This window comes from Carcharhinus amblyrhynchos, unplaced genomic scaffold (assembly GCF_965287045.1).
Source record: "Carcharhinus amblyrhynchos unplaced genomic scaffold, sCarAmb.v2.hapA scaffold_42, whole genome shotgun sequence".
NCBI lineage: Eukaryota > Metazoa > Chordata > Chondrichthyes > Carcharhiniformes > Carcharhinidae > Carcharhinus > Carcharhinus amblyrhynchos.
The window spans coordinates 4,244,626-4,264,890 of record NW_027649783.1 but is presented as its reverse complement, the minus strand read 5'-3'; the positions used below and the strand labels follow the sequence as shown (position 1 = coordinate 4,264,890).

Below are 20,265 nucleotides of genomic sequence, written 5' to 3'. Positions count from 1 at the left end.
CCTAAAAACCCGAACACTTCCTCCCTCATAATGGATATTTCCTTCAACTGGTCTACAGCTCCCTCCAAGACATTACAAGACACCAAACCCCTCTCCTTCGTGAATACCGACGCAAAGTATTCATTCAGGATCTCCCCCATTCCCTCAGACTCTATGCACAGTTCCCCTCCTTTGACCCTAAGAGGACAGATTTTCCCTCTAACCACCCTTTTGTTCCTAATATAAGAGTAAAATGCCTTTGGATTTTCCTTAATCCTATCCGCCAAAGCCATTTCATGCCCTCTTTTCGCCCTTCTAACTCCCTTTTTGAGCTCCCTCCTACTTTCTCTATATTCCTCCAGTGCTCTCTCCATTCCCAGTTGCACAGACCTAACATATAGAACTTAGAACATAGAACATTGCAGCACAGTACAGGCCCTTCAGCCCTTGATGTTGCGCCGACCAGTGGAACCAATCTAATGACCCTCTAACCTAAACTATTCCAATGTTATCCATAAACCTATCCACTTACCATTTGAACACCCTTAAAGTTGGCGAGTCCACAACTGCTGCAGGCAGGGCATTCCATGACCTTACTACCCTCTGAGTAAAGAACCTACCTCTGACATCCGTCCTATAATTACCACCCCTTAATTTAAAGCTATGTCCCCTTGTGTTAGCCATCACCATCCGAGGTAAAAGGCTCTCACTGTCCACCCTATCCAATCCTCTGATCATCTTCTATGCCTCAATCAGGTCACCTCGTAACCTTCTTCTCTCCAATGAAAATAACCTCAAGTCCCTCAGCCTTCCCTCATAAGACCTTCCCACCATACCAGGCAACATCCTGGTAAACCTCCTCTGCACCCTTTCCAGTGCCTCCACATCTTTCTTATAATGCGGTGACCAGAACTGTACGCAATACCCCAAGTGCGGCTGCACCAGAGTTTTGTACAGTTGTAACATGACCTCACGGCTCTGAAAATCAATCCCTCTACCAATAAAAGCTAACACACCGTACACTTTCTTAACAACCTTATCAACCTGGGTGCCAACTTCCAGGGAGCTATGCACATGTACCCCGAGATCTCTCTGCTCGTCAACACTACTAAGAGTCCTTCCATTAGCCCTATATTCTGTACTCTTGTTACTCTTACCAAAGTGAATCACCTCACACTTTTCCGTATTAAACTCCATCTGCCACCTCTCGGCCCAGCTCTGAAGCTTATCTATGTCCCTCTGCAAACTGTAACATCCATCCTCACTGTCTACAACTCCTCCGACTTTGGTGTCGTCAGCAAATTTACTAATCCATCCTTCTACACCCTCATCTAGGTCATTTATAAAAATGACAAACAGCAGTGGCCCCAAAACAGATCCCTGAGGTACACCACTTGTAACTGAACTCCAGGTTGAATAATTCCCATCAACCACCACCCTCTGTCTTCTATCAGCTAGCCAATTCCTGATCCAAACTGCTAAATCACCCTCAATCCCATGCATCTGCATTTTCTGCAATAGCCTACCATGGGGAACCTTATCAAACGCTTTGCTAAAATCCATATACACCACGTCAACTGCCTTACCCTTATCCACCTCTTTGGTCACCTTTTCAAAAAACTCGATAAGGTTTGTGAGGCACGACCTACCCTTCACAAAACCGTGTTGACTATCCCTAATCAAATTATTTCCCTCGAGATGATTATAAATCCTATCCCTTATAATTCTTTCCAAAACTTTGCCCACAACAGAAGTAAGGCTCACTGGTCTATAATTCCCAGGATGGTCTCTACTCCCCTTCTTGAACAAGGGGACAACATTTGCTACCCTCCAGTCTTCCGGCACTATACCTGAAGCCAATGACAACGTGAAGATCAAAGCCAAAGGCTCTGCAATCTCCCGCCTAGCCTCCCAGAGAATCCTAGGGTAAATCCCATCTGGCCCATATGCCTCTCTCTCCTTCCTGACCAAGTCCTCAATATCCCCTGTGATCCACGGCTCTCTAATCCTGCCTTTCCCATCCTTCCTCTTTACTGGCACATGTCTATCCCTTGAAAGCCTCCCACTTGCCAACCGTGGACTTACCCGCTAACAACCCCTCCCAATCAGTATCTATCAGCTCCTGCCTAATCTGGCTACGCTTGCCTTCCCCCAGTTCAGCACCCTCCCCTTCGGACAGCACTCATCTTTTACCATTTTTATCCTAAAGTAGACAGACTTGTGGTCACTGTTAGCCACATGTTTGCCCACTGCAACCTCAACCACCTGACCCAGATCATTACCCAAAACTAAATCCAGTATAGCCCCCTCCCTAGTTGGGCTAGTTACGTATTGCTCCAAGGACCCTTCCAACACACATTTTACAAATTCCTCCCCATCCGAACCCCCAGCTCGAGGAACCTTTCAATCCACTGCATGAAGATTAAAATCACCCACTACAACAACCCTATTCTTTCTGCACCTATCTAAAATGTCTTTACATGTGCCTTCTTCCACTGCCCGTGGGCTGTTGGGTGGCCTATAGTACACTCCTAGCATAGTAATCATTCCCTTCCTATTCCTCAACTCCACTCACAGTGACTCAATCCCTAACTCCTCCATATTATCCTCCCCCTGCAACGCTGTGATATGCTCCTTAACTAATGGTTACATTTCTACTGTTCATTCTATAATAATAACAACAAACACTGGGAGATAGGAACTAAATGAGGCCCCTTCCCAGCGGTTTGGGAGTGAAAACAGCAATAATGTTGAATAATGAGTTCTTGCCACTGTGTCCCCCTGGCCTTGTTCACAACCTGTCTATGAATTGCCTCCCCCTTCTTTCCACCTCCCCCAATTCTCTCCACCCCCACTTCTCTCCATTCGCCAATCCCTGTCCCCACCTTCTCTCCGGGTCAAAGCTTTGACAAAGGGTCATCTGGACTCAAAACGTCAGCTCTTTTCTCTCTTTACAGATGCTGCCAGACCTGCTGAGATTTTCCGCATATTTTCTTTTGGTAACCAGAATCTGACAGATGCAGACTGAGATCCTTGCATCCTTAATGCAGCAGATGTTAACAGGGACAGAGTTAAACTCACATTCCCACACAGTACCAGGCACTGACAGTGAATGAGAAGTTCACACTCAGACAAAGAAGCCCAGACTGAAAGACACCACACAATCAATTTCACACTGACATACATTGTTAGCGAATGACAGTGAGAGGATGAATCTCTTTTACATACAGTTCCAGAAAGTGACAAGTACAGAATAAATCCAGCATGGTGTATGTGAGACATGCACAGTTAATTCAGCGCTGCCTGGGGCAGAATTAATACACTCACTCACATGCCTCACTATCGAACAGATACTCAATGAGTATCTGGACACAGACTGAGTCCAACACTCAAATATAGAATTTATCCAACAATCAGATATGGTCACATCAAATCAGATACATGATTTCCAAACTCATATAATGTAGTCCATACTTACAAACAGCAATTTAATCCCACACTCTCACATTGTATCAGAGGCTGAGTAAATCCCGCACTCCCACACTGTATCAGAGAGTGAGCAAATCCCACACTGTATCAGAGAGTGAGCAAATCCCACACTCACACACTGTATCAGAGAGTGAGTCAATCCCGCACTCACACACTGTATCAGAGAGTGAGTCAATCCCGCACTCACACACTGTATCAGAGAGTGAGTAAATCCCACACTCACACACTGTATCAGAGAGTGAGTCAATCCCACACTCACACACTGTATCAGAGAGTGAGTAAATCCCACACTCACACACTGTATCAGAGAGTGAGTAAATCGCACACTCACACACTGTATCAGAGAGTGAGCAAATCCCACACTCCCACACTGTATCAGAGAGTGAGCAAATCCCACACTCTCACACTGTATCAGAGAGTGAGCAAATCGCACACTCACACACTGTATCAGAGAGTGAGTAAATCCCACACTCACACACTGTATCAGAGAGTGAGTAAATCCCACACTCACACACTGTATCAGAGAGTGAGTAAATCCCACACTCACACACTGTATCAAAGAGTGAGCAAATCCCACACTGTATCAGAGAGTGAGCAAATCCCACACTCACACACTGTATCAGAAAGTGAGCAAATCACACACTCACACACTGTATCAGAGAGTGAGCAAATCACACACTCACACACTGTATCAGAAAGTGAGCAAATCACACACTGTATCAGAGAGTGAGTAAATCCCACACTCACACACTGTATCAGAGAGTGAGTCAATCCCACACTCACACACTGTATCAGAGAGTGAGTAAATCCCACATTCACACACTGTATCAGAGAGTGAGTCAATCCCACACTCACACACTGTATCAGAGAGTGAGTAAATCCCACACTCACACACTGTATCAGAGAGTGAGTCAATCCCGCACTCACACACTGTATCAGAGAGTGAGTAAATCCCACATTCACACACTGTATCAGAGAGTGAGTCAATCCCACACTCACACACTGTATCAGAGAGTGAGTAAATCCCACACTCACACACTGTATCAGAGAGTGAGTCAATCCCGCACTCACACACTGTATCAGAGAGTGAGTAAATCCCGCACTCACACACTGTATCAGAGAGTGAGTAAATCCCACACTCACACACTGTATCAGAGAGTGAGTAAATCCCACACTCACACACTGTATCAGAGAGTGAGTAAATCCCACACTCACACACTGTATCAGAGAGTGAGTAAATCCCACACTCACACACTGTATCAGAGAGTGAGTAAATCCCACACTCACACACTGTATCAGAGAGTGAGTAAATCCCACACTCACACACTGTATCAGAGAGTGAGTAAATCCCACACTCACACACTGTATCAGAGAGTGAGTCAATCCCACACTCACACACTGTATCAGAGAGTGAGTAAATCCCACACTCACACACTGTATCAGAGAGTGAGTAAATCCCACACTCACACACTGTATCAGAGAGTGAGTAAATCCCACACTCACACACTGTATCAGAGAGTGAGTAAATCCCACACTCACACACTGTATCAGAGAGTGAGTAAATCCCACACTCACACACTGTATCAGAGAGTGAGTAAATCCCACACTCACACACTGTATCAGAGAGTGAGTAAATCCCACACTCACACACTGTATCAGAGAGTGAGTAAATCCCACACTCACACACTGTATCAGAGAGTGAGTCAATCCCACACTCACACACTGTATCAGAGAGTGAGTCAATCCCACACTCACACACTGTATCAGAGAGTGAGTCAATCCCACACTCACACACTGTATCAGAGAGTGAGTCAATCCCACACTCACACACTGTATCAGAGAGTGAGTCAATCCCACACTCACACACTGTATCAGAGAGTGAGTCAATCCCACACTCACACACTGTATCAGAGAGTGAGTCAATCCCACACTCACACACTGTATCAGAGAGTGAGTCAATCCCACACTCACACACTGTATCAGAGAGTGAGTCAATCCCACACTCACACACTGTATCAGAGAGTGAGTCAATCCCACACTCACACACTGTATCAGAGAGTGAGTCAATCCCACACTCACACACTGTATCAGAGAGTGAGTCAATCCCACACTCACACACTGTATCAGAGAGTGAGTAAATCCCACACTCACACACTGTATCAGAGAGTGAGTCAATCCCACACTCACACACTGTATCAGAGAGTGAGTCAATCCCACACTCACACACTGTATCAGAGAGTGAGTCAATCCCACACTCACACACTGTATCAGAGAGTGAGTAAATCCCACACTCACACACTGTATCAGAGAGTGAGTCAATCCCACACTCACACACTGTATCAGAGAGTGAGTAAATCCCACACTCACGCACTGTATCAGAGAGTGAGTCAATCCCACACTCACACACATTACCAGAGATTCACAGTTCCTGAAGGAATCCCACACTCCCGCACAGTCCCTCTGTGGAGAAGGGTCCCTCACACCGACAGCCAGGGGACATTTCCCGGTGGATCTTTCCACACTGAGAAACTGGGCCTGGAGATTCTTTGGAAAATGTACTTCCTGATTGTAGTAAGGAGGCTTGTGATTGGCGGAAACCCCTCAATCTGATTGGTCTGTTTCCGTATCCACTCAAATGAACCCCTGAGAAGTGAGTGGAATAACTTTTAAAATGTCCAATCACAATCATTGCTTTCCCAATTCCTCATTAACATAGATCTGTGGGACTGTCTATTTAATCAGCGCTCGGAAGGGGTTTGCTTTATTTCTGTGTGAAACTGAAGATGGCTGATGAGAAGAAAGCAACCTCAAAACCAGCTCCCAAGAAGGGAGCGAAGAAAGTGATGAAGAAACCGGTAACAAAGGGCGGCAAGAAGAGGAAAAGATCCCGGAAGGAGAGTTACTCCATCTACATCTACAAAGTGATGAAGCAGGTTCACCCCGACACCGGCATCTCCTCCAAGGCCATGAGCATCATGAACTCGTTCGTCAACGATATTTTCGAGCGCATCGCGGGTGAGGCTTCCCGCCTGGCCCATTACAACAAGCGCAGCACCATCAGCTCCCGGGAGATCCAGACCGCCGTGCGCCTGCTGCTGCCCGGGGAACTGGCCAAGCACGCCGTGTCGGAAGGGACAAAGGCGGTGACCAAATACACCAGCTCCAAGTAAAACTCCCCAATGGACTGAGAAACCCCCCAAAACACAACGGCTCTTTTCAGAGCCCCCCACAATCTCTGTGAAAAAGCTGCGCCATCTTTTCCCTTATTGAGTTAATGAGAAATCTCTTTCTGGAGGATAGAGATTTGTCCCGTTACAGAATGCTGTGAATGGGACTTCATACCCGCCCCTTACACACACTCTCACACTGAAGGGACAATCAAACTGAACTGAGAGTGGATTATAAACCCCAGTCTGGGATTTGTCACGGACAATGAGGAGAAATACCACATCGGAAGGTAATTCTTTAGATTCACTGATAACTATATTCACAGTTTGGCAGCAGCGGAATTAAATTCATTATAAAATTATTTGTTCGTTATTTCGGGTGATCTGGGAGCCGCTCCGGGAACAGAGTAAAGGCGGGAATGAAGAGGTTATTCTCGGGCTGATCTGTTTATTCCACAGTTTTCCCAGAGGACGGAATCAGTGAGATTTGTACACACACAGGACCTGAGTCCATTGCAGCGCTTTAAGATCCGCTTCCCCCCCGGGCCCTCCCTATTCTCCGGACACAAAGCTGCCTGTCCCACCGGCGGGATCGGGCCGGGGATTCTCTCCACACTTCCCATTGGAACATTCCCGGCCGCTTTCAGGGGAGAGGATCAGAAATCAGCCGTTTCTCTCTGTCCCTGTGAAGCCTGTGTGAAGGGGGTTGGTTGGGAATCTCTCTCTTTCTGCTTTTCCACTGAGCTGAGATTTGCTCGGTTTTAAATTGCTGAGCGGGGTCTGATTCCCGCCGGTTCCAGATAAGAGATTGAGAAATTCAAACTGTTCCTAAAATAGCGGCAGGATTCAGTGAGGGGAAAATACAATAAACAGATGAGAAAGTGTGAGATTGAAATAGTTTCCTGAACATTAAGGCGTTCGGTTATTTTGTATTTTTCCTGCACTGAAATTGGCGGGTTTTTCCCATTTGAAAATGTAAACCAATCAAAACCTCCCATTTCTACTCCCTCGCTTTGTGATTGGTTAAGAATTGGATAGAAACAAGAGTGACCAATCAGAGCTGGAGTCTGGCTGCAGCCTCACAAACCGCTCCCAATGATTATTAATAGAGATGAAACTGCCCCAATCTGGATTGGAGTTATTCAATGGACTTTGTTTTCACAGAGAAATATCTGACAGACCCAAAACAAACGTGATATATAAAAAGGAAGAGGCTGGCTAGGGTGAACGTTGGTCCTTTAGAGGATGAGAAGGGGGACTTAGTGGTAGGGGATGGGGAAATGGCTGAGGTCTTGAATAACTTTTTTGTTTCTGTCTTCACGGAGGAGGACGTGAATAATTTGCCGGGTGTTAGAGATGGAAAGGTGGTAGGACTGGAGGGTGTTAATGACGTTACTGTTACTAGAGCAGCGGTGCTCGACAGACTGGAGGGACTGATTGTGGACAAGTCCCCAGGACCGGATGGAATGCATCCGAGGGTTCTGAAAGAAATGGCGGAGGTGATAGTGGATGCCTTGGTTATTTTCCAGACGTCGCTGGATTCCGGGGAAGTGTTGGAAGATTGGAAAACGGCTAATGTTACGCCGTTGTTTAAGAAGGGTGCTAGGCAAAAGGCAGGGAATTATAGGCCGGTTAGTTTAACGTCTGTTGTAGGTAAAATGTTAGAATCCGTCATCAAGGAGGAAATAGCGAGGCATCTTGAGGGGAATTGCTTGATAGAGCAGACGCAGCACGGTTTCGTTAAAGGGAAGTTGTGTCTGACAAATTTACTGGAGTTCTGAGGATGTGTCTAGGGCCGTGGATAGAGGAGAGCCGGTGGATGTGGTCTTTCTGGATTTTCAGAAGGCATTTGACAAGGTACCTCACAAGAGGTTATTGCAGAAGGTCAGGAGACATGGAGTTGGGGGTAGGGTGTTAGCGTGGATAGAGGATTGGTTGTCAAATAGGAGGCAGAGAGTGGGGGTCAATGGGTGCTATTCGGATTGGTGGATGGTGACTAGTGGAGTGCCCCAGGGGTCGGTGCTGGGGCCTCAGCTATTTACCATTTATATAGATGATCTGGAGAAGGGAACCGAGTGTATGGTGTCGAAATTTGCTGATGACACCAAGATTGGTGGAAAGGCAAATTGTGCGGAGGGTGTGGAGAGTCTGCAGAAGGATCTAGATAGGCTGTGCGAATGGGCCAGGAACTGGCAAATGGAATTTAATGTTGGCAAGTGCGAGGTGGTCCACTTTGGTAGGAATAATGGTAGGAAGGATTATTACTTACGTGGAGATAAACTGCAGCAGGCGACAGTGCAGAGGGCCCTCGGGGTCCTTGTGCATGAGTCGCAAAAACCCAACTTGCAGGTGCAGCAGGTGGTCAGGAAGGCGAATGGGATGCTGGCCTTCATAGCGAGGGGGATTGAATATAAAAGTAGGGAGGTCTTGCTGCAGCTGTATAGGGCATTGGTGAGGCCACAGCTGGAGTACTGTGTGCAGTTTTGGGCGCCGTACTTATGCAAGGATATTTTGGCCTTGGAGGGAGTGCAGAGGAGGTTTACTAGGCTGATGCCGGAGTTGAGGGGGTTGAGCTATGAGGAGAGGCTGAATAAACTAGGCTTGTACTCGTTAGAGTTTAGAAGAATGAGGGGAGATCTCATTGAGACGTATAAGATGATGAATGGGATAGATAGGATAGAGGTGGAGAGACTCTTCCTGCTCAGAAAGGACAGTAGGACTAGGGGGCACAGCCTCAAGATAAAGGGGGGGGTGGTTTAGAACGGAGTTGAGGAGGAACTTCTTCACTCAAAGGGTGGTGAATCTCTGGAATTCTCTGCCCGTTGAAGTGGTGGAGGCTGCCTCGCTAAATATTTTTAAGACGCGGGTTGATGGGTTTTTGATAAGAGAGGGTTATGGGGAGAGGGCGGGAATGTGGAACTGAGCCACGACAGATCAGCCATGATCTTATTGAATGGCGGGGCAGGCTCGAGGGGCTAGATGGCCTACTCCTGCTCCTGTTTCTTATGTTCTTATGTTCAATCTATTACAGTGTGTCAATGTTGAATTAGAAACAAACAACAAAGAAAATTACAGCACAGGAACATGCCTTTCCGCCCTGCACCAATTAACGCTGTCAGCTATTCTCTGTTCTTGTGTTCCTGTATGGAATTACATTAGTTCATCTATATTAGTGAATGTGAGAATGGAATTAAATCTGAACAAAGAACAAAATCAGCCCGGGAAACAGGCCCTTCGGCCCAACGAGCCTGCGCTGCCATCTCAACACCACCAGTCCACCTCTCGACCCACGACCCTATCTAATGTTTCTGTTAATCTGTATTTGTTATTCACTGTCACTGAATGTGACTGGGACATTAACTCTGTTCATCACTGTTATAGCATGTGAGTGGAATTAACTATCAATCTTGGTTATTGTGTATGGAAGTAGCATTATCTCTTGCTCAGTAGAATTGAATGTGTAATTAACTCTGTTTTACTGTATGTAAATGTGGAATTGATTCTCTATCCTTTAATCACCATCACTGTATTTTTGTTTGGAATTACCACTGTCAATCTCTGTTGATTGGAATGCCCTGCCTGCTGCAGTTGTAAATGCACCTCGTTTGGGGGCGTTTAAGAGATCCGTGGATAGGTTTATGGATGGAAAGGGTTTGGTTTAGGTTAGAGGGTCATTGCTTTTTAACTGGTCGGCGCAACATCGTGGGCCGAAGGGCCTGTTCTGCGCTATAATGTTCGATGTTCTATGTTCTATCCTTCCTAAACACTTGATACCCCTGGACATTCAGCTCCCAGTCCCTGTCACCTTGCAGCCACGTCTCTGTAATGGCCACCAGATCATATCCATTTGTGCTGATCTGCGCCACCAGCTCATCCACTTTATTCCGAATGCTTCGTGCATTCAGATAAAGTGAGAGAGTTAATTCTAAACAGACACACTGTGGTAGATTGAGAGAAAGTTAATTCCACATTCATGCACAGTAATTGATTGGGAGCTAATGCCAAGCTCTCTCAGTAATACATTGAGAGAGAATTAATTTCACGCTGAAACACAATAATAGCTTGAAAGACAGTGAATTCCACATTCATGCACAGCAATAGACTACGAGTTAACGTAGGAAGAGAGTAGGGCAGATGTACGTAGGCAATTTAGGGAGTTGGGGGCCAAGCTGAAGAGCAGGGCCTCCAGGGTGGCATTCTCTGGGCAGCTGCCTAGTACCAGCAGGGCTAGGAATAACGAGATCATTCAGCTGAATGCGTGGCTGAGGGATTGGAGCACGGTAGAGGGCTTTACTTTTATCGATCACTGGGAAGTATTTGTGAGAGAAGGGCACCTGTACAGGAGGCATGGGGAGCATTTGAATGGGAGGGGGACAAATGTCTTAGCTGGAGTGTTTAGGCAGGGTTTGAACTAATATGGAGGGGGGGTGGGGATGAGACTAATAGCTCAATAGAAACTGGGATTGGGAGCGAGTTGGGTGAAAGGAATATTATCAGGGGAAAGGAGGATCTGAGTGGGCCTGGAGGGTTGGATTGTGTCTGTTTTAATGCAAGGAGTGTAACGGGTAAAACGGACGAGCTTAGGGCCTTGATGTTCGTAAGGAATTTAGATGTGGTGGCAGTAACGGAGACGTGGTTAAAAGAAGGTCAGGACTGGCAGCTGAATGTTCCTGGGTATAAGTGTTTTAGGTGTGACAGAGGAGGGTTGAAGAGAGGTGGTGGGGTGGCGCTGTTAGTAAAGGAGCACATCACAGCAGTGCAGAGGGAGGACAATATGGAGGAGTTGGGGATTGAGTCGCTGTGGGTGGAGTTGAGGAATAGAAAGGGAGAAATTACGATGCTAGGGGTATACTATAGGCCACCCAACAGCCCGAGGGCAGTGGAGGAAGGTATTTGTCGAGACATTTTAGATAGGTGCAGAAAGAATAAGGTGGTTGTAGTGGGTGACATTAATCTTCCTGGAGTGGATTGGAAGGTGCCTAGAGCCGGGGGTACGGATGGGGAGGAATTTGTAAAATGTGTGTTGGAGCGGTACGTAACTAGCCCAGCTAGGGAGGGGGCTATACTGGATTTAGTGTTGGGTAATGAGCCGGGGCAGTTAGTTGAGGTTGCAGTAGGCGAACATGTGGCTAACAGTGACCACAAGTCTGTCTACTTTAGGATAAAAATGGAAAGGGATGAGTGCCGTCCGAAGGGGAGGGTGCTGAACTGGGAGAAGGCGAGCTATAGCCGGATTAGGAAGGAGCTGAATGATACTGATTGGGAGGGGTTGTTAGCGGGCAAGTCCACAGTTGGCAAGTAAGAGGCTTTGAAGGGCAGACTGATAATGTTGCAGGAAAGGCATGTGCCGGTAAAGAGGAAGGATGGGAAAGGCAGGATTAGAGAGCCGTGGATCACAGGGGATATTGAGGACTTGGTCAGGAAGAAGAGGGCGGCATATATTAGGTCGAAACAACTGGGAACAGAGAGAGTGCTGGAGGAATATAGAGAGAGTAGGAGGGAGCTTAAAAGGGGAGTTAGAAGGGCGAAAAGGGGGTATGAAATGGCTTTGGCTGATAGGATTAAGGATAATCCAAAGGCATTTTACTCTTATTAGGAACAAGAGAGTGGTTAGAGGGAAAATTGGTCCTCTTAGGGACAAAGGAGGGGAGCTATGCATCGAGTCTGAGGGAATGGGGGAGATCCTGAATGAATACTTTGCGTCGGTATTCACGAAGGAGAGGGGTTTGGTGTCTTGTAATGTCTTGGAGGGAGCTGTAGATCATTTGAAGGAAATATCCATTACGAGGGAAGAAGTGTTAGGGTTTTTAGGTACCGTAAAAACAGATAAAGCTCCGGGGCCTGATGGTATTTATCCCAGGCTGCTTAGGGAGGTGAAAGACGAAATTGCTGGGCCTCTGATGCAAGTCTTTGTCTCTTCTTTGGACACAGGTGAGGTCCCAGAGGACTGGAGGGTAGCTAATGTGGTACCGCTGTTTAAAAAGGGCAGAAGGGATAACCCTGGTAATTACAGACCAGTGAGTTTGACATCAGTGGTAGGAAATTTTTGGAAAAAATTCTTAGGGATAGGATGTATAAGCATTTGGAGCGTTGCGATCTGATTAGGGATATGCAACATGGCTTTGTTTGGGGGAGGTCTTGCCTTACGAATCTGGTAGAATTTTTTGAGGAGGTGACAAAAACAGTTGACGATGGTCGAGCCGTTGATGTCATCTATATGGATTTCAGTAAGGCGTTTGGCAAAGTCCCTCACGGTAGGCTGGTAGAAAAAGTTAAGGCACATGGGATACAAGGACAGGTAGCTAGATGGATTGAAAACTGGCTAGGCAACAGGAGACAGAGTAGTAGTGGAAGGGTCCTTTTCTGGCTGGAGGTGTGTCTCCAGCGGTGTGCCGCAGGGCTCAGTACTGGGATCTCTTCTTTTTGTAATATATATAAACGACTTGGAAGAGGGCGTACATGGTGTGATCAGCAAGTTTGCAGATGACACCAAGATGGCAGGATTGGCGGATTGTCAGGCGATACAGCAGGATATAGATAGGTTGGTATATTGGGCAGATAGATTGCAGATGGAACTTAATCCTGACAAATGTGAGGTGATGCACTTTGGAAGGAATAATGCAGGGAGGAGTTGCATGATAAAAGGTAGACCAATTAAGAGTATAGAAATGCAGAGGGACCTGGGAGTGCAAGTGCACAAGTCTCTGAAGGTGTCATCACAGGTGGAGAAGGTTGCAAAGAAAGCTTGTGGAATGCTAGCCTTGATAGGAAGGGGTATAGAGTATAAGAGCTGTCGTCCAATGCTTCAGTTGTACAGAACATTGGTTAGACTGCATTTGGAGTACTGCGTCCAGTTCTGGTCACCTTACTACCGGAAGGACGTGGAGACCCTGGAGAGAGTGCAGAGGAGGTTTACCAGGATGCTGCCTGGTATGGAAGGACTGGGTTATGAGGAAAGATTGGGAAAACTGGGGCTCTACTCCTTAGAAAGACGGAGATTAAGGGGACATCTGATAGAGGTGTATAAAATAATAATGAAGGGTATAGATAGAGTCAACAGTGGCAGGCTTTTCCCTAGATTGGGGACAACTATCACGAGAGGGCACGATCTAAGGGTGAGGGGGGGAGAAGTATAATTTGGATACTAGAGGAAGGTTTTTTTACACAGAGGGTCGTGGGGTATGGAATGTGCTACCAAATAAGGTGGTGGAGGCAGGCACTCTGGACTTGTTTAAGGTTTACTTCGATAGGCACATGAGTGAAACAGGGATGGAGGGTTATATAAGATGGTTTTAAATGGGTCAGAGCCTCGGGTCGATACTGGAAATGTAATAGTACATAGTAATGTTTTTGTCTCTTTTAATCCACAGGTGTCGGTCCAGCTTGTTGTCAAACAAGGAAGAGGCTGGCTAGGGTGAACTTTGGACCCTTAGAGGATGAGAAGGGGGATTTAGTGGTGGGGGATGGGGAAATGGCTGAGGCCTTGTATAACTTTTTTGCTTCGGTCTTCACGGAGGAGGACGTGAATAGTTTGCCGGGTGTTAGCGATGGAAAGATGGAAGGAGTGCTCGACAGACTAGAGGGATTGACTGGACAAGTCCCCAGGACCGGATGGAATGCATCCAAGGGTTCTGAAAGCAATGGCAGAGGTGATGATGGATGCCTTGATTATTTTTCAAACCTCGCTGGATTCCGGGGAAGTGCTGGAAGATTGGAAAACGGCTAATGTTACACCGTTGTTTAAGAAGGGTAGCAGGCAAAAGGCAGGGAATTATAGAACATAAGAACATAAGAACATAAGAAATAGGAGCAGGAGTAGGCCATCTAGCCCCTCGAGCCTGCCCCGCCATTCAATAACATCATGGCTGATCTGTCATGTCTCAGTTCCACATTCCTGCCCTCTCCCCATAACCCTTATTCCCCTTGCCTATCAAAAACCCATCAACCCGCGTCTTAAAAATATTTAGCGAGGCAGCCTCCACCATTTCAACTGGCAGAGAATTCCAGAGATTCACCACCCTTTGAGTGAAGAAGTTCCTCCTCAACTCTGTTCTAAACCACCCCCCCCCCTTTATCTTGAGGCTGTGCCCTCTAGTCCTACTGTCCTTTCTGAGCGGGAAGAGCCTCTCCACCTCTACGCTATCCATCCCATTCATCATCTTATATGTCTCAATGAGATCTCCCCTCATTCTTCTAAACTCTAACAAGTACAAGCCTAGTTTATTCAACCTCTCTTCATAGTTCAACACCCTCAACTCCGGTATCAGCCTAGTAAACCTCCTCTGCACTCCCTCCAAGGCCAAAATATCCTCTCATAAGTGCGGCGACCAAAACTGCACACAGTACTCCAGCTGCAGCCTCACCAGTGCCCTGTACAGTTGCAGCAAGACCTCCCTACTTTTATATTCAATCCCCCTCGCTATGAAGGCCAGCATCCCATTTGCCTTCCTGACCACCTGCTGCACCTGCAGGCTGGGTTTTTGCAACTCATGCACAAGGACCCCCAGGTCCCTCTGCACTGTCACATGCTGCAGCTTTTCGCCCTTTAAATAGTAATCCCTCCTACTATTATTCCTGCCAAAGTGGATAACCTCACATTTACCAACCTTGTATTCCATCTGCCAGGTCCTCGCCCACTCGCTCAGCCTATCTAGATCACTCTGCAGACTTTCTACACCCTCCGCACAATTTGCTTTTCCATTTATCTTTGTGTCATCAGCAAATTTCGACACCCTACACTCAGCTCCCTCCTCCAGATCATCTATATAAATGGTAAATAGCTGAGGCCCCAGCACCGATCCCTGGGGCACTCCACTCGTCACCAACCGCCAATCCAAATAGCACCCATTGACACCTACTCTCTGCCTCCTATTTGACAGCCAATCCTCTATCGACACTAACACCTTACCCCCAACTCCATGCCCCCTAAACTTCTGTAACAACCTTTTGTGTGGCACCTTATCAAACGCCTTCTGAAAATCGAGAAACACCACATCCACCGGTTCCCCTCTATCCACTGCACTAGACACATCCTCATAGAATTCCAATAAATTCGTCAGACACGACTTCCCCTTAACGAATCCGTGCTGCGTCTGCCCTATCAAACAATTCTTCTCAAGGTGCCTCACTATTTCTTCTTTGACGGATTCAAGCATTCTTCCTACAACAGACGTTAAACTAACCGGCCTATAATTCCCTGCCTTTTGCCTGCTACCCTTTTTAAACAGCAGCGTAACGTTAGCCGTTTTCCAATCTTCTGGCACTTCCCTAGAATCCAGCGAGGTTTGGAAAATAATCACTAAGGCATCCACTATCACCTCCGCCATTTCCTTCAGAACCCTGGGATGCGTTCCATCCGGTCCTGGGGACTTGTCCACCACCAGTCCCTCTAGTCTATCAAGCACTACCTCTCTAGTGACAGTGATCACACTCAGGCCCTCAACTCCTACCATCCTTCTATTTTTAATACCCGCCAAACCATTTGCGTCCTCCTCCATGAAGACCGAAGCAAAAAACTTATTTAAGGCCTCAGCCATTTCCTCATCCCCCACCACTAAATCCCCCCTCTCATCCTCTAAGGGTCCAACATTCACCCGAGCCAGCCTCCTCCTCTTTATATATTTATAAAAACTCTTACCATCCTTTTTTATATTAAGTGCTAGTTTAGCTTCATCGTCTATCCTTCCTTTCTTTATCAACTTCTTCATCATTCTTTGATTTTTAAAACTCTCCCAATCTTCTACTCGCCCACTACTTTTAGCCACTCAACGCATCAGCTTTTTATTTAATACTCTCCTTTATTTCCTTCGTTAACCACGGCTGATTATCCCTTCTCCTACGATCCTTCTTTACCATCGGAAAAAATTTCTGCTGAGCACCAAGAAAGATCTCCTTAAAGATCTTCCACTGTTCCTCAGCCGTCCTACCAACCAATCTGTGTCCCCAGTCTACATTTGCCAAGTCCCCTCTCATCCTATCGTACTCCCCTCTCCTCAAACAGAGGACACAGGCCCAGGATCCTACTTTCTCATCTCCATCTGCATCAAAAACTCAACCATACAATGATCACTCTTCCCAAGAGGATCCCTCACAACAAGGTCCCTAATCCTACCTGCCTCTTTACATAACACCAGATCTAAGATAGCTCACTCCCTCATCGGCTCCAGCACACACTGTTCAAGGAAACTATCCCGGCAGCATTCCAAGAACTCTTCCTCAAGCCCACCACGTCCAACATGGGTCAACCAATCAGTATGTAGATTGAAATCCCCCATAATTATCGCCGTTCCATTCCTGCACGCTGCATTTATTTGCTTATAGCCCGCCCCACCTCCAGGTCATTATTTGGGAGCCTATAGACCACACCCACCAGCGTCTTCCTCCCCTTGCTGTTCCTAATCTCCACCCACAACGATTCTACGTTCTGCTCTTTGGCGCCTATATCTTCCCTTACTACCACCCTGATACTATCCTTAATCAGAAGAGCAACCCTTAGGATTAAGGATAATCCTAAGGCATTTTATTCCTATATTAGAGGCAAGAGAGTAGTTAGAGGGAAAATTGGTCCTCTTAGGGACAAGAGTGGAGAGTTGTGTATTGAGTCGGAGGGAATGGGGGAGCTCCTGAATGAATACTTTGCGTCGGTATTCACGAAGGAGAGGGGTTCGGAATCGTGCGGTCTCTTGGAGGGAGCGGAGGTTCAGTTGCAGGATATAGTTATTACGAGAGAGGAAGTGCTAGGGCTTTTAGGTAGCGTAAGGACGGATAAAGCTCCGGGGCCTGATGGTATTTATCCCAGGCTGCTTAGGGAGGCGAAAGATGAAATTGCTGGGCCTCTGGCGCACATCTTTGTCTCTTCTTTGGACACAGGTGAGGTCCCAGAAGACTGGAGGGTAGCAAATGTGGTCCCGTTGTTCAAAAAAGGTAGTAGGGATAACCCTGGGAATTATAGGCCAGTGAGTTTGACGTCGGTGGTAGGGAAGTTAATGGAAAAAATACTTAGGGGTAGGATGTATGAGCATTTGGAGCGTTGCGATCTGATTAGGGATACGCAACATGGCTTTGTTAGAGGGAGGTCTTGCCTTACGAATCTGGTGGAATTCTTTGAGGAGGTGACAAAAACGGTTGACGATGGGAGAGCCGTTGATGTCATCTACATGGATTTCAGTAAGGCGTTTGACAAAGTCCCTCACGGTAGGCTGGTAGAAAAGGTTAAGGCGCATGGGATACGAGGCCAGGTAGTTAGGTGGACTGAGAACTGGTTGGGAAATAGGAGACAGAGGGTAGTTGTGGAGGGTACCTTGTCGGGCTGGAGGCCAGTGACCAGTGGTGTGCCGCAGGGCTCGGTACTGGGACCTCTCCTCTTTGTAGTCTACATAAATGACTTAGAAGAGGGAGTAGGTGGTGTGATCAGCAAGTTTGCTGATGACACCAAGATGGCAGGGTTGGCGGGTACAGAACTGGATTGTCAGGTGATACAACAGGATATAGATAGGTTGGTGCAGTGGGCAGATAGGTGGCAGATGGCATTTAATCCTGACAAATGCGAGGTGATGCATTTTGGAAGGAATAATGCAGAGAGGAGTTATGTGATAAAAGGTAGGCCGATTAGGAGTATAGATGTACAGAGAGACCTGGGAGTGCAGGTCCACAAATCCATGAAGGTTGTGTCACAAGTGGAGAACGTTGTTAGGAAGGCTTATGGGATGTTAGCCTTTATAGGAAGGGGCTTAGAGTATAAAAGCTGCCGTCTAATGCTTCAGTTATACAGAACGTTGGTTAGACCGCATTTGGAGTACTGCGTCCAGTTCTGGTCACCTTATTACCGGAAGGACGTGGAGTCTCTGGAAAGGGTGCAGAGGAGGTTTACCAGGATGTTGCCTGGCATGGGGGGACTGGGTTACGAGGAGAGACTGAAGAGACTGGGGCTATTCTCCTTGGAAAGAAGGAGATTGAGAGGGGACATGATAGAGGTATATAAGATACTGAAGGGAATAGATAGAGTTAATAGTGAGAGACTGCTCCCTAGACTGGGTACGAACACAAGAGGTCATCAATTAAGGGTGAGGGGGGGGAGGTATAATTTGGAGGTAAGAGGAAGGTTCTTTACACAGAGAGTTGTGGGGGTCTGGAATGCGCTACCGAGTAGGGTGGTGGAGGCAGGCACGTTGGACTCGTTTAAGATGCAGTTAGATAGGCATATGAGTGAAACGGGAATGGAGGGATATGGTAGGGGCTATTAAATAGGGTAAACCTCGGGAGACACCGGAAGGGCAGGCTGTATAACTAATATGTTTTGTCTTTATTCCACAGGTGGAGGTCCACCTCGTGTCAAGCGAGGGGCATGCACACGGCAGGTTGTGCGTGGGCTGCTCTTGGAAGTCCAGGAGTGGCCTAGTACTTCATGTCGGTGTGTGTGCTTGATCCTGGACCGATAGACGGGCACCGCAACAGCTCAGTGACTAGCACTGCTAGCTGTGCAGATACATGGATTTGGGCCTGTGTCTGTGGGAGTTTGCGCATTCTCCCTGTGGTTGCGTGGGTTTCCTCCGGGCGCTCCGGTTTCCTCCCACACCCCAAAGATGTGCTCTTAGGCTAATTGGTTTCCACCAAATTGACACTATTTCTTCCCTGAATCTGACTGAGTAGGGTCCCATTCGTAGACATTCAGGGTAGAATAGGTGTAGGGCGATGCGGCGGCGCGGGCTCGTTGGGCCGAAGGGCCTGTTTCCCGTGCTGGGTTGTTCTTTGTTCTTTGTTCTAACCCCTCCCCCTTTTTCCTCCTGTCTATCCTTCCTAAACACTTGCTACCCATGTACATTCAGCTCCCAGTCCCTGTCACCCTGCAACCATGTTTCCGTAATGGCCACCAGATCATATCCATTTGTGCTTATCTGCGCCACCAGCTCATTCACTTTATTACGAATGCTTCGTGCATTCAGATAGTGTCTTTATCCCAGCCTTTATCTGGGCCCTATTTGAAGGAACGCTACCAACCTTTCTCATGCTCCCTACTCCCTTTATTATTGGGACATCCTTGTCCTCTTCCTGTACCTGTACCCTCTCTTTTACTTTAGACACTGTAATTTCACCTATCCTTGCAACCAGCCCCCGCTACCGCCAAATTAGTTTAAAGCCCTATCTACAGTCCTAGTCTTATGATTCGCCAGGACTCTGGTCCCAGCACGGTTCAGACCAAGACCATCCCATCCAAACAGGTCCCATCTGCCCCAATACTGGTGCCAATGCCCCATAAATTCAAAACCATTCCCCTCACACCAATCCCTGAGCCACCCATTCATCTCTTTAATCCTGTTTATCCTACACCCATCTGCACGCGGTTCAGGTAGTAATCCAGAGATAACCACCTTGTCGGTTCTTCTTTTTAATTCCATTCCCAGCTTTTCATACTCCCTCTCCAGACCCTTAGTCGCCAGTTTGCCTGTGTCGTTGGCACCCACATGTACCACAACGACCGGATTCTCACCCTCCCATTCCAGGTTCCTCTGCAGCCCAGATGATCCATCCTGGACCCGAGCACCAGGCAGACAACACACCCTTCTGTGTTCTTTATCATTGTGACAAAAGACAGTGTCTATACCCTTAACCACACTATCCCTAATTACCACTA

At 47.2% G+C, this 20,265-nt stretch overlaps 1 protein-coding gene across 1 annotated transcript; it reads left to right on the top strand.

Annotated features, from left to right (window-relative positions):
* The first annotated feature begins 6,236 nt into the window (after window positions 1-6,236).
* LOC145335978 (histone H2B-like) lies at window positions 6,237-6,638 on the top strand. Its single transcript, XM_080181711.1, has one exon. It carries the CDS (start codon window positions 6,252-6,254, stop codon window positions 6,636-6,638), a length of 387 nt encoding a protein of 128 aa, XP_080037837.1. The 5' UTR covers window positions 6,237-6,251.
* Window positions 6,639-20,265: the final 13,627 nt, after the last annotated feature.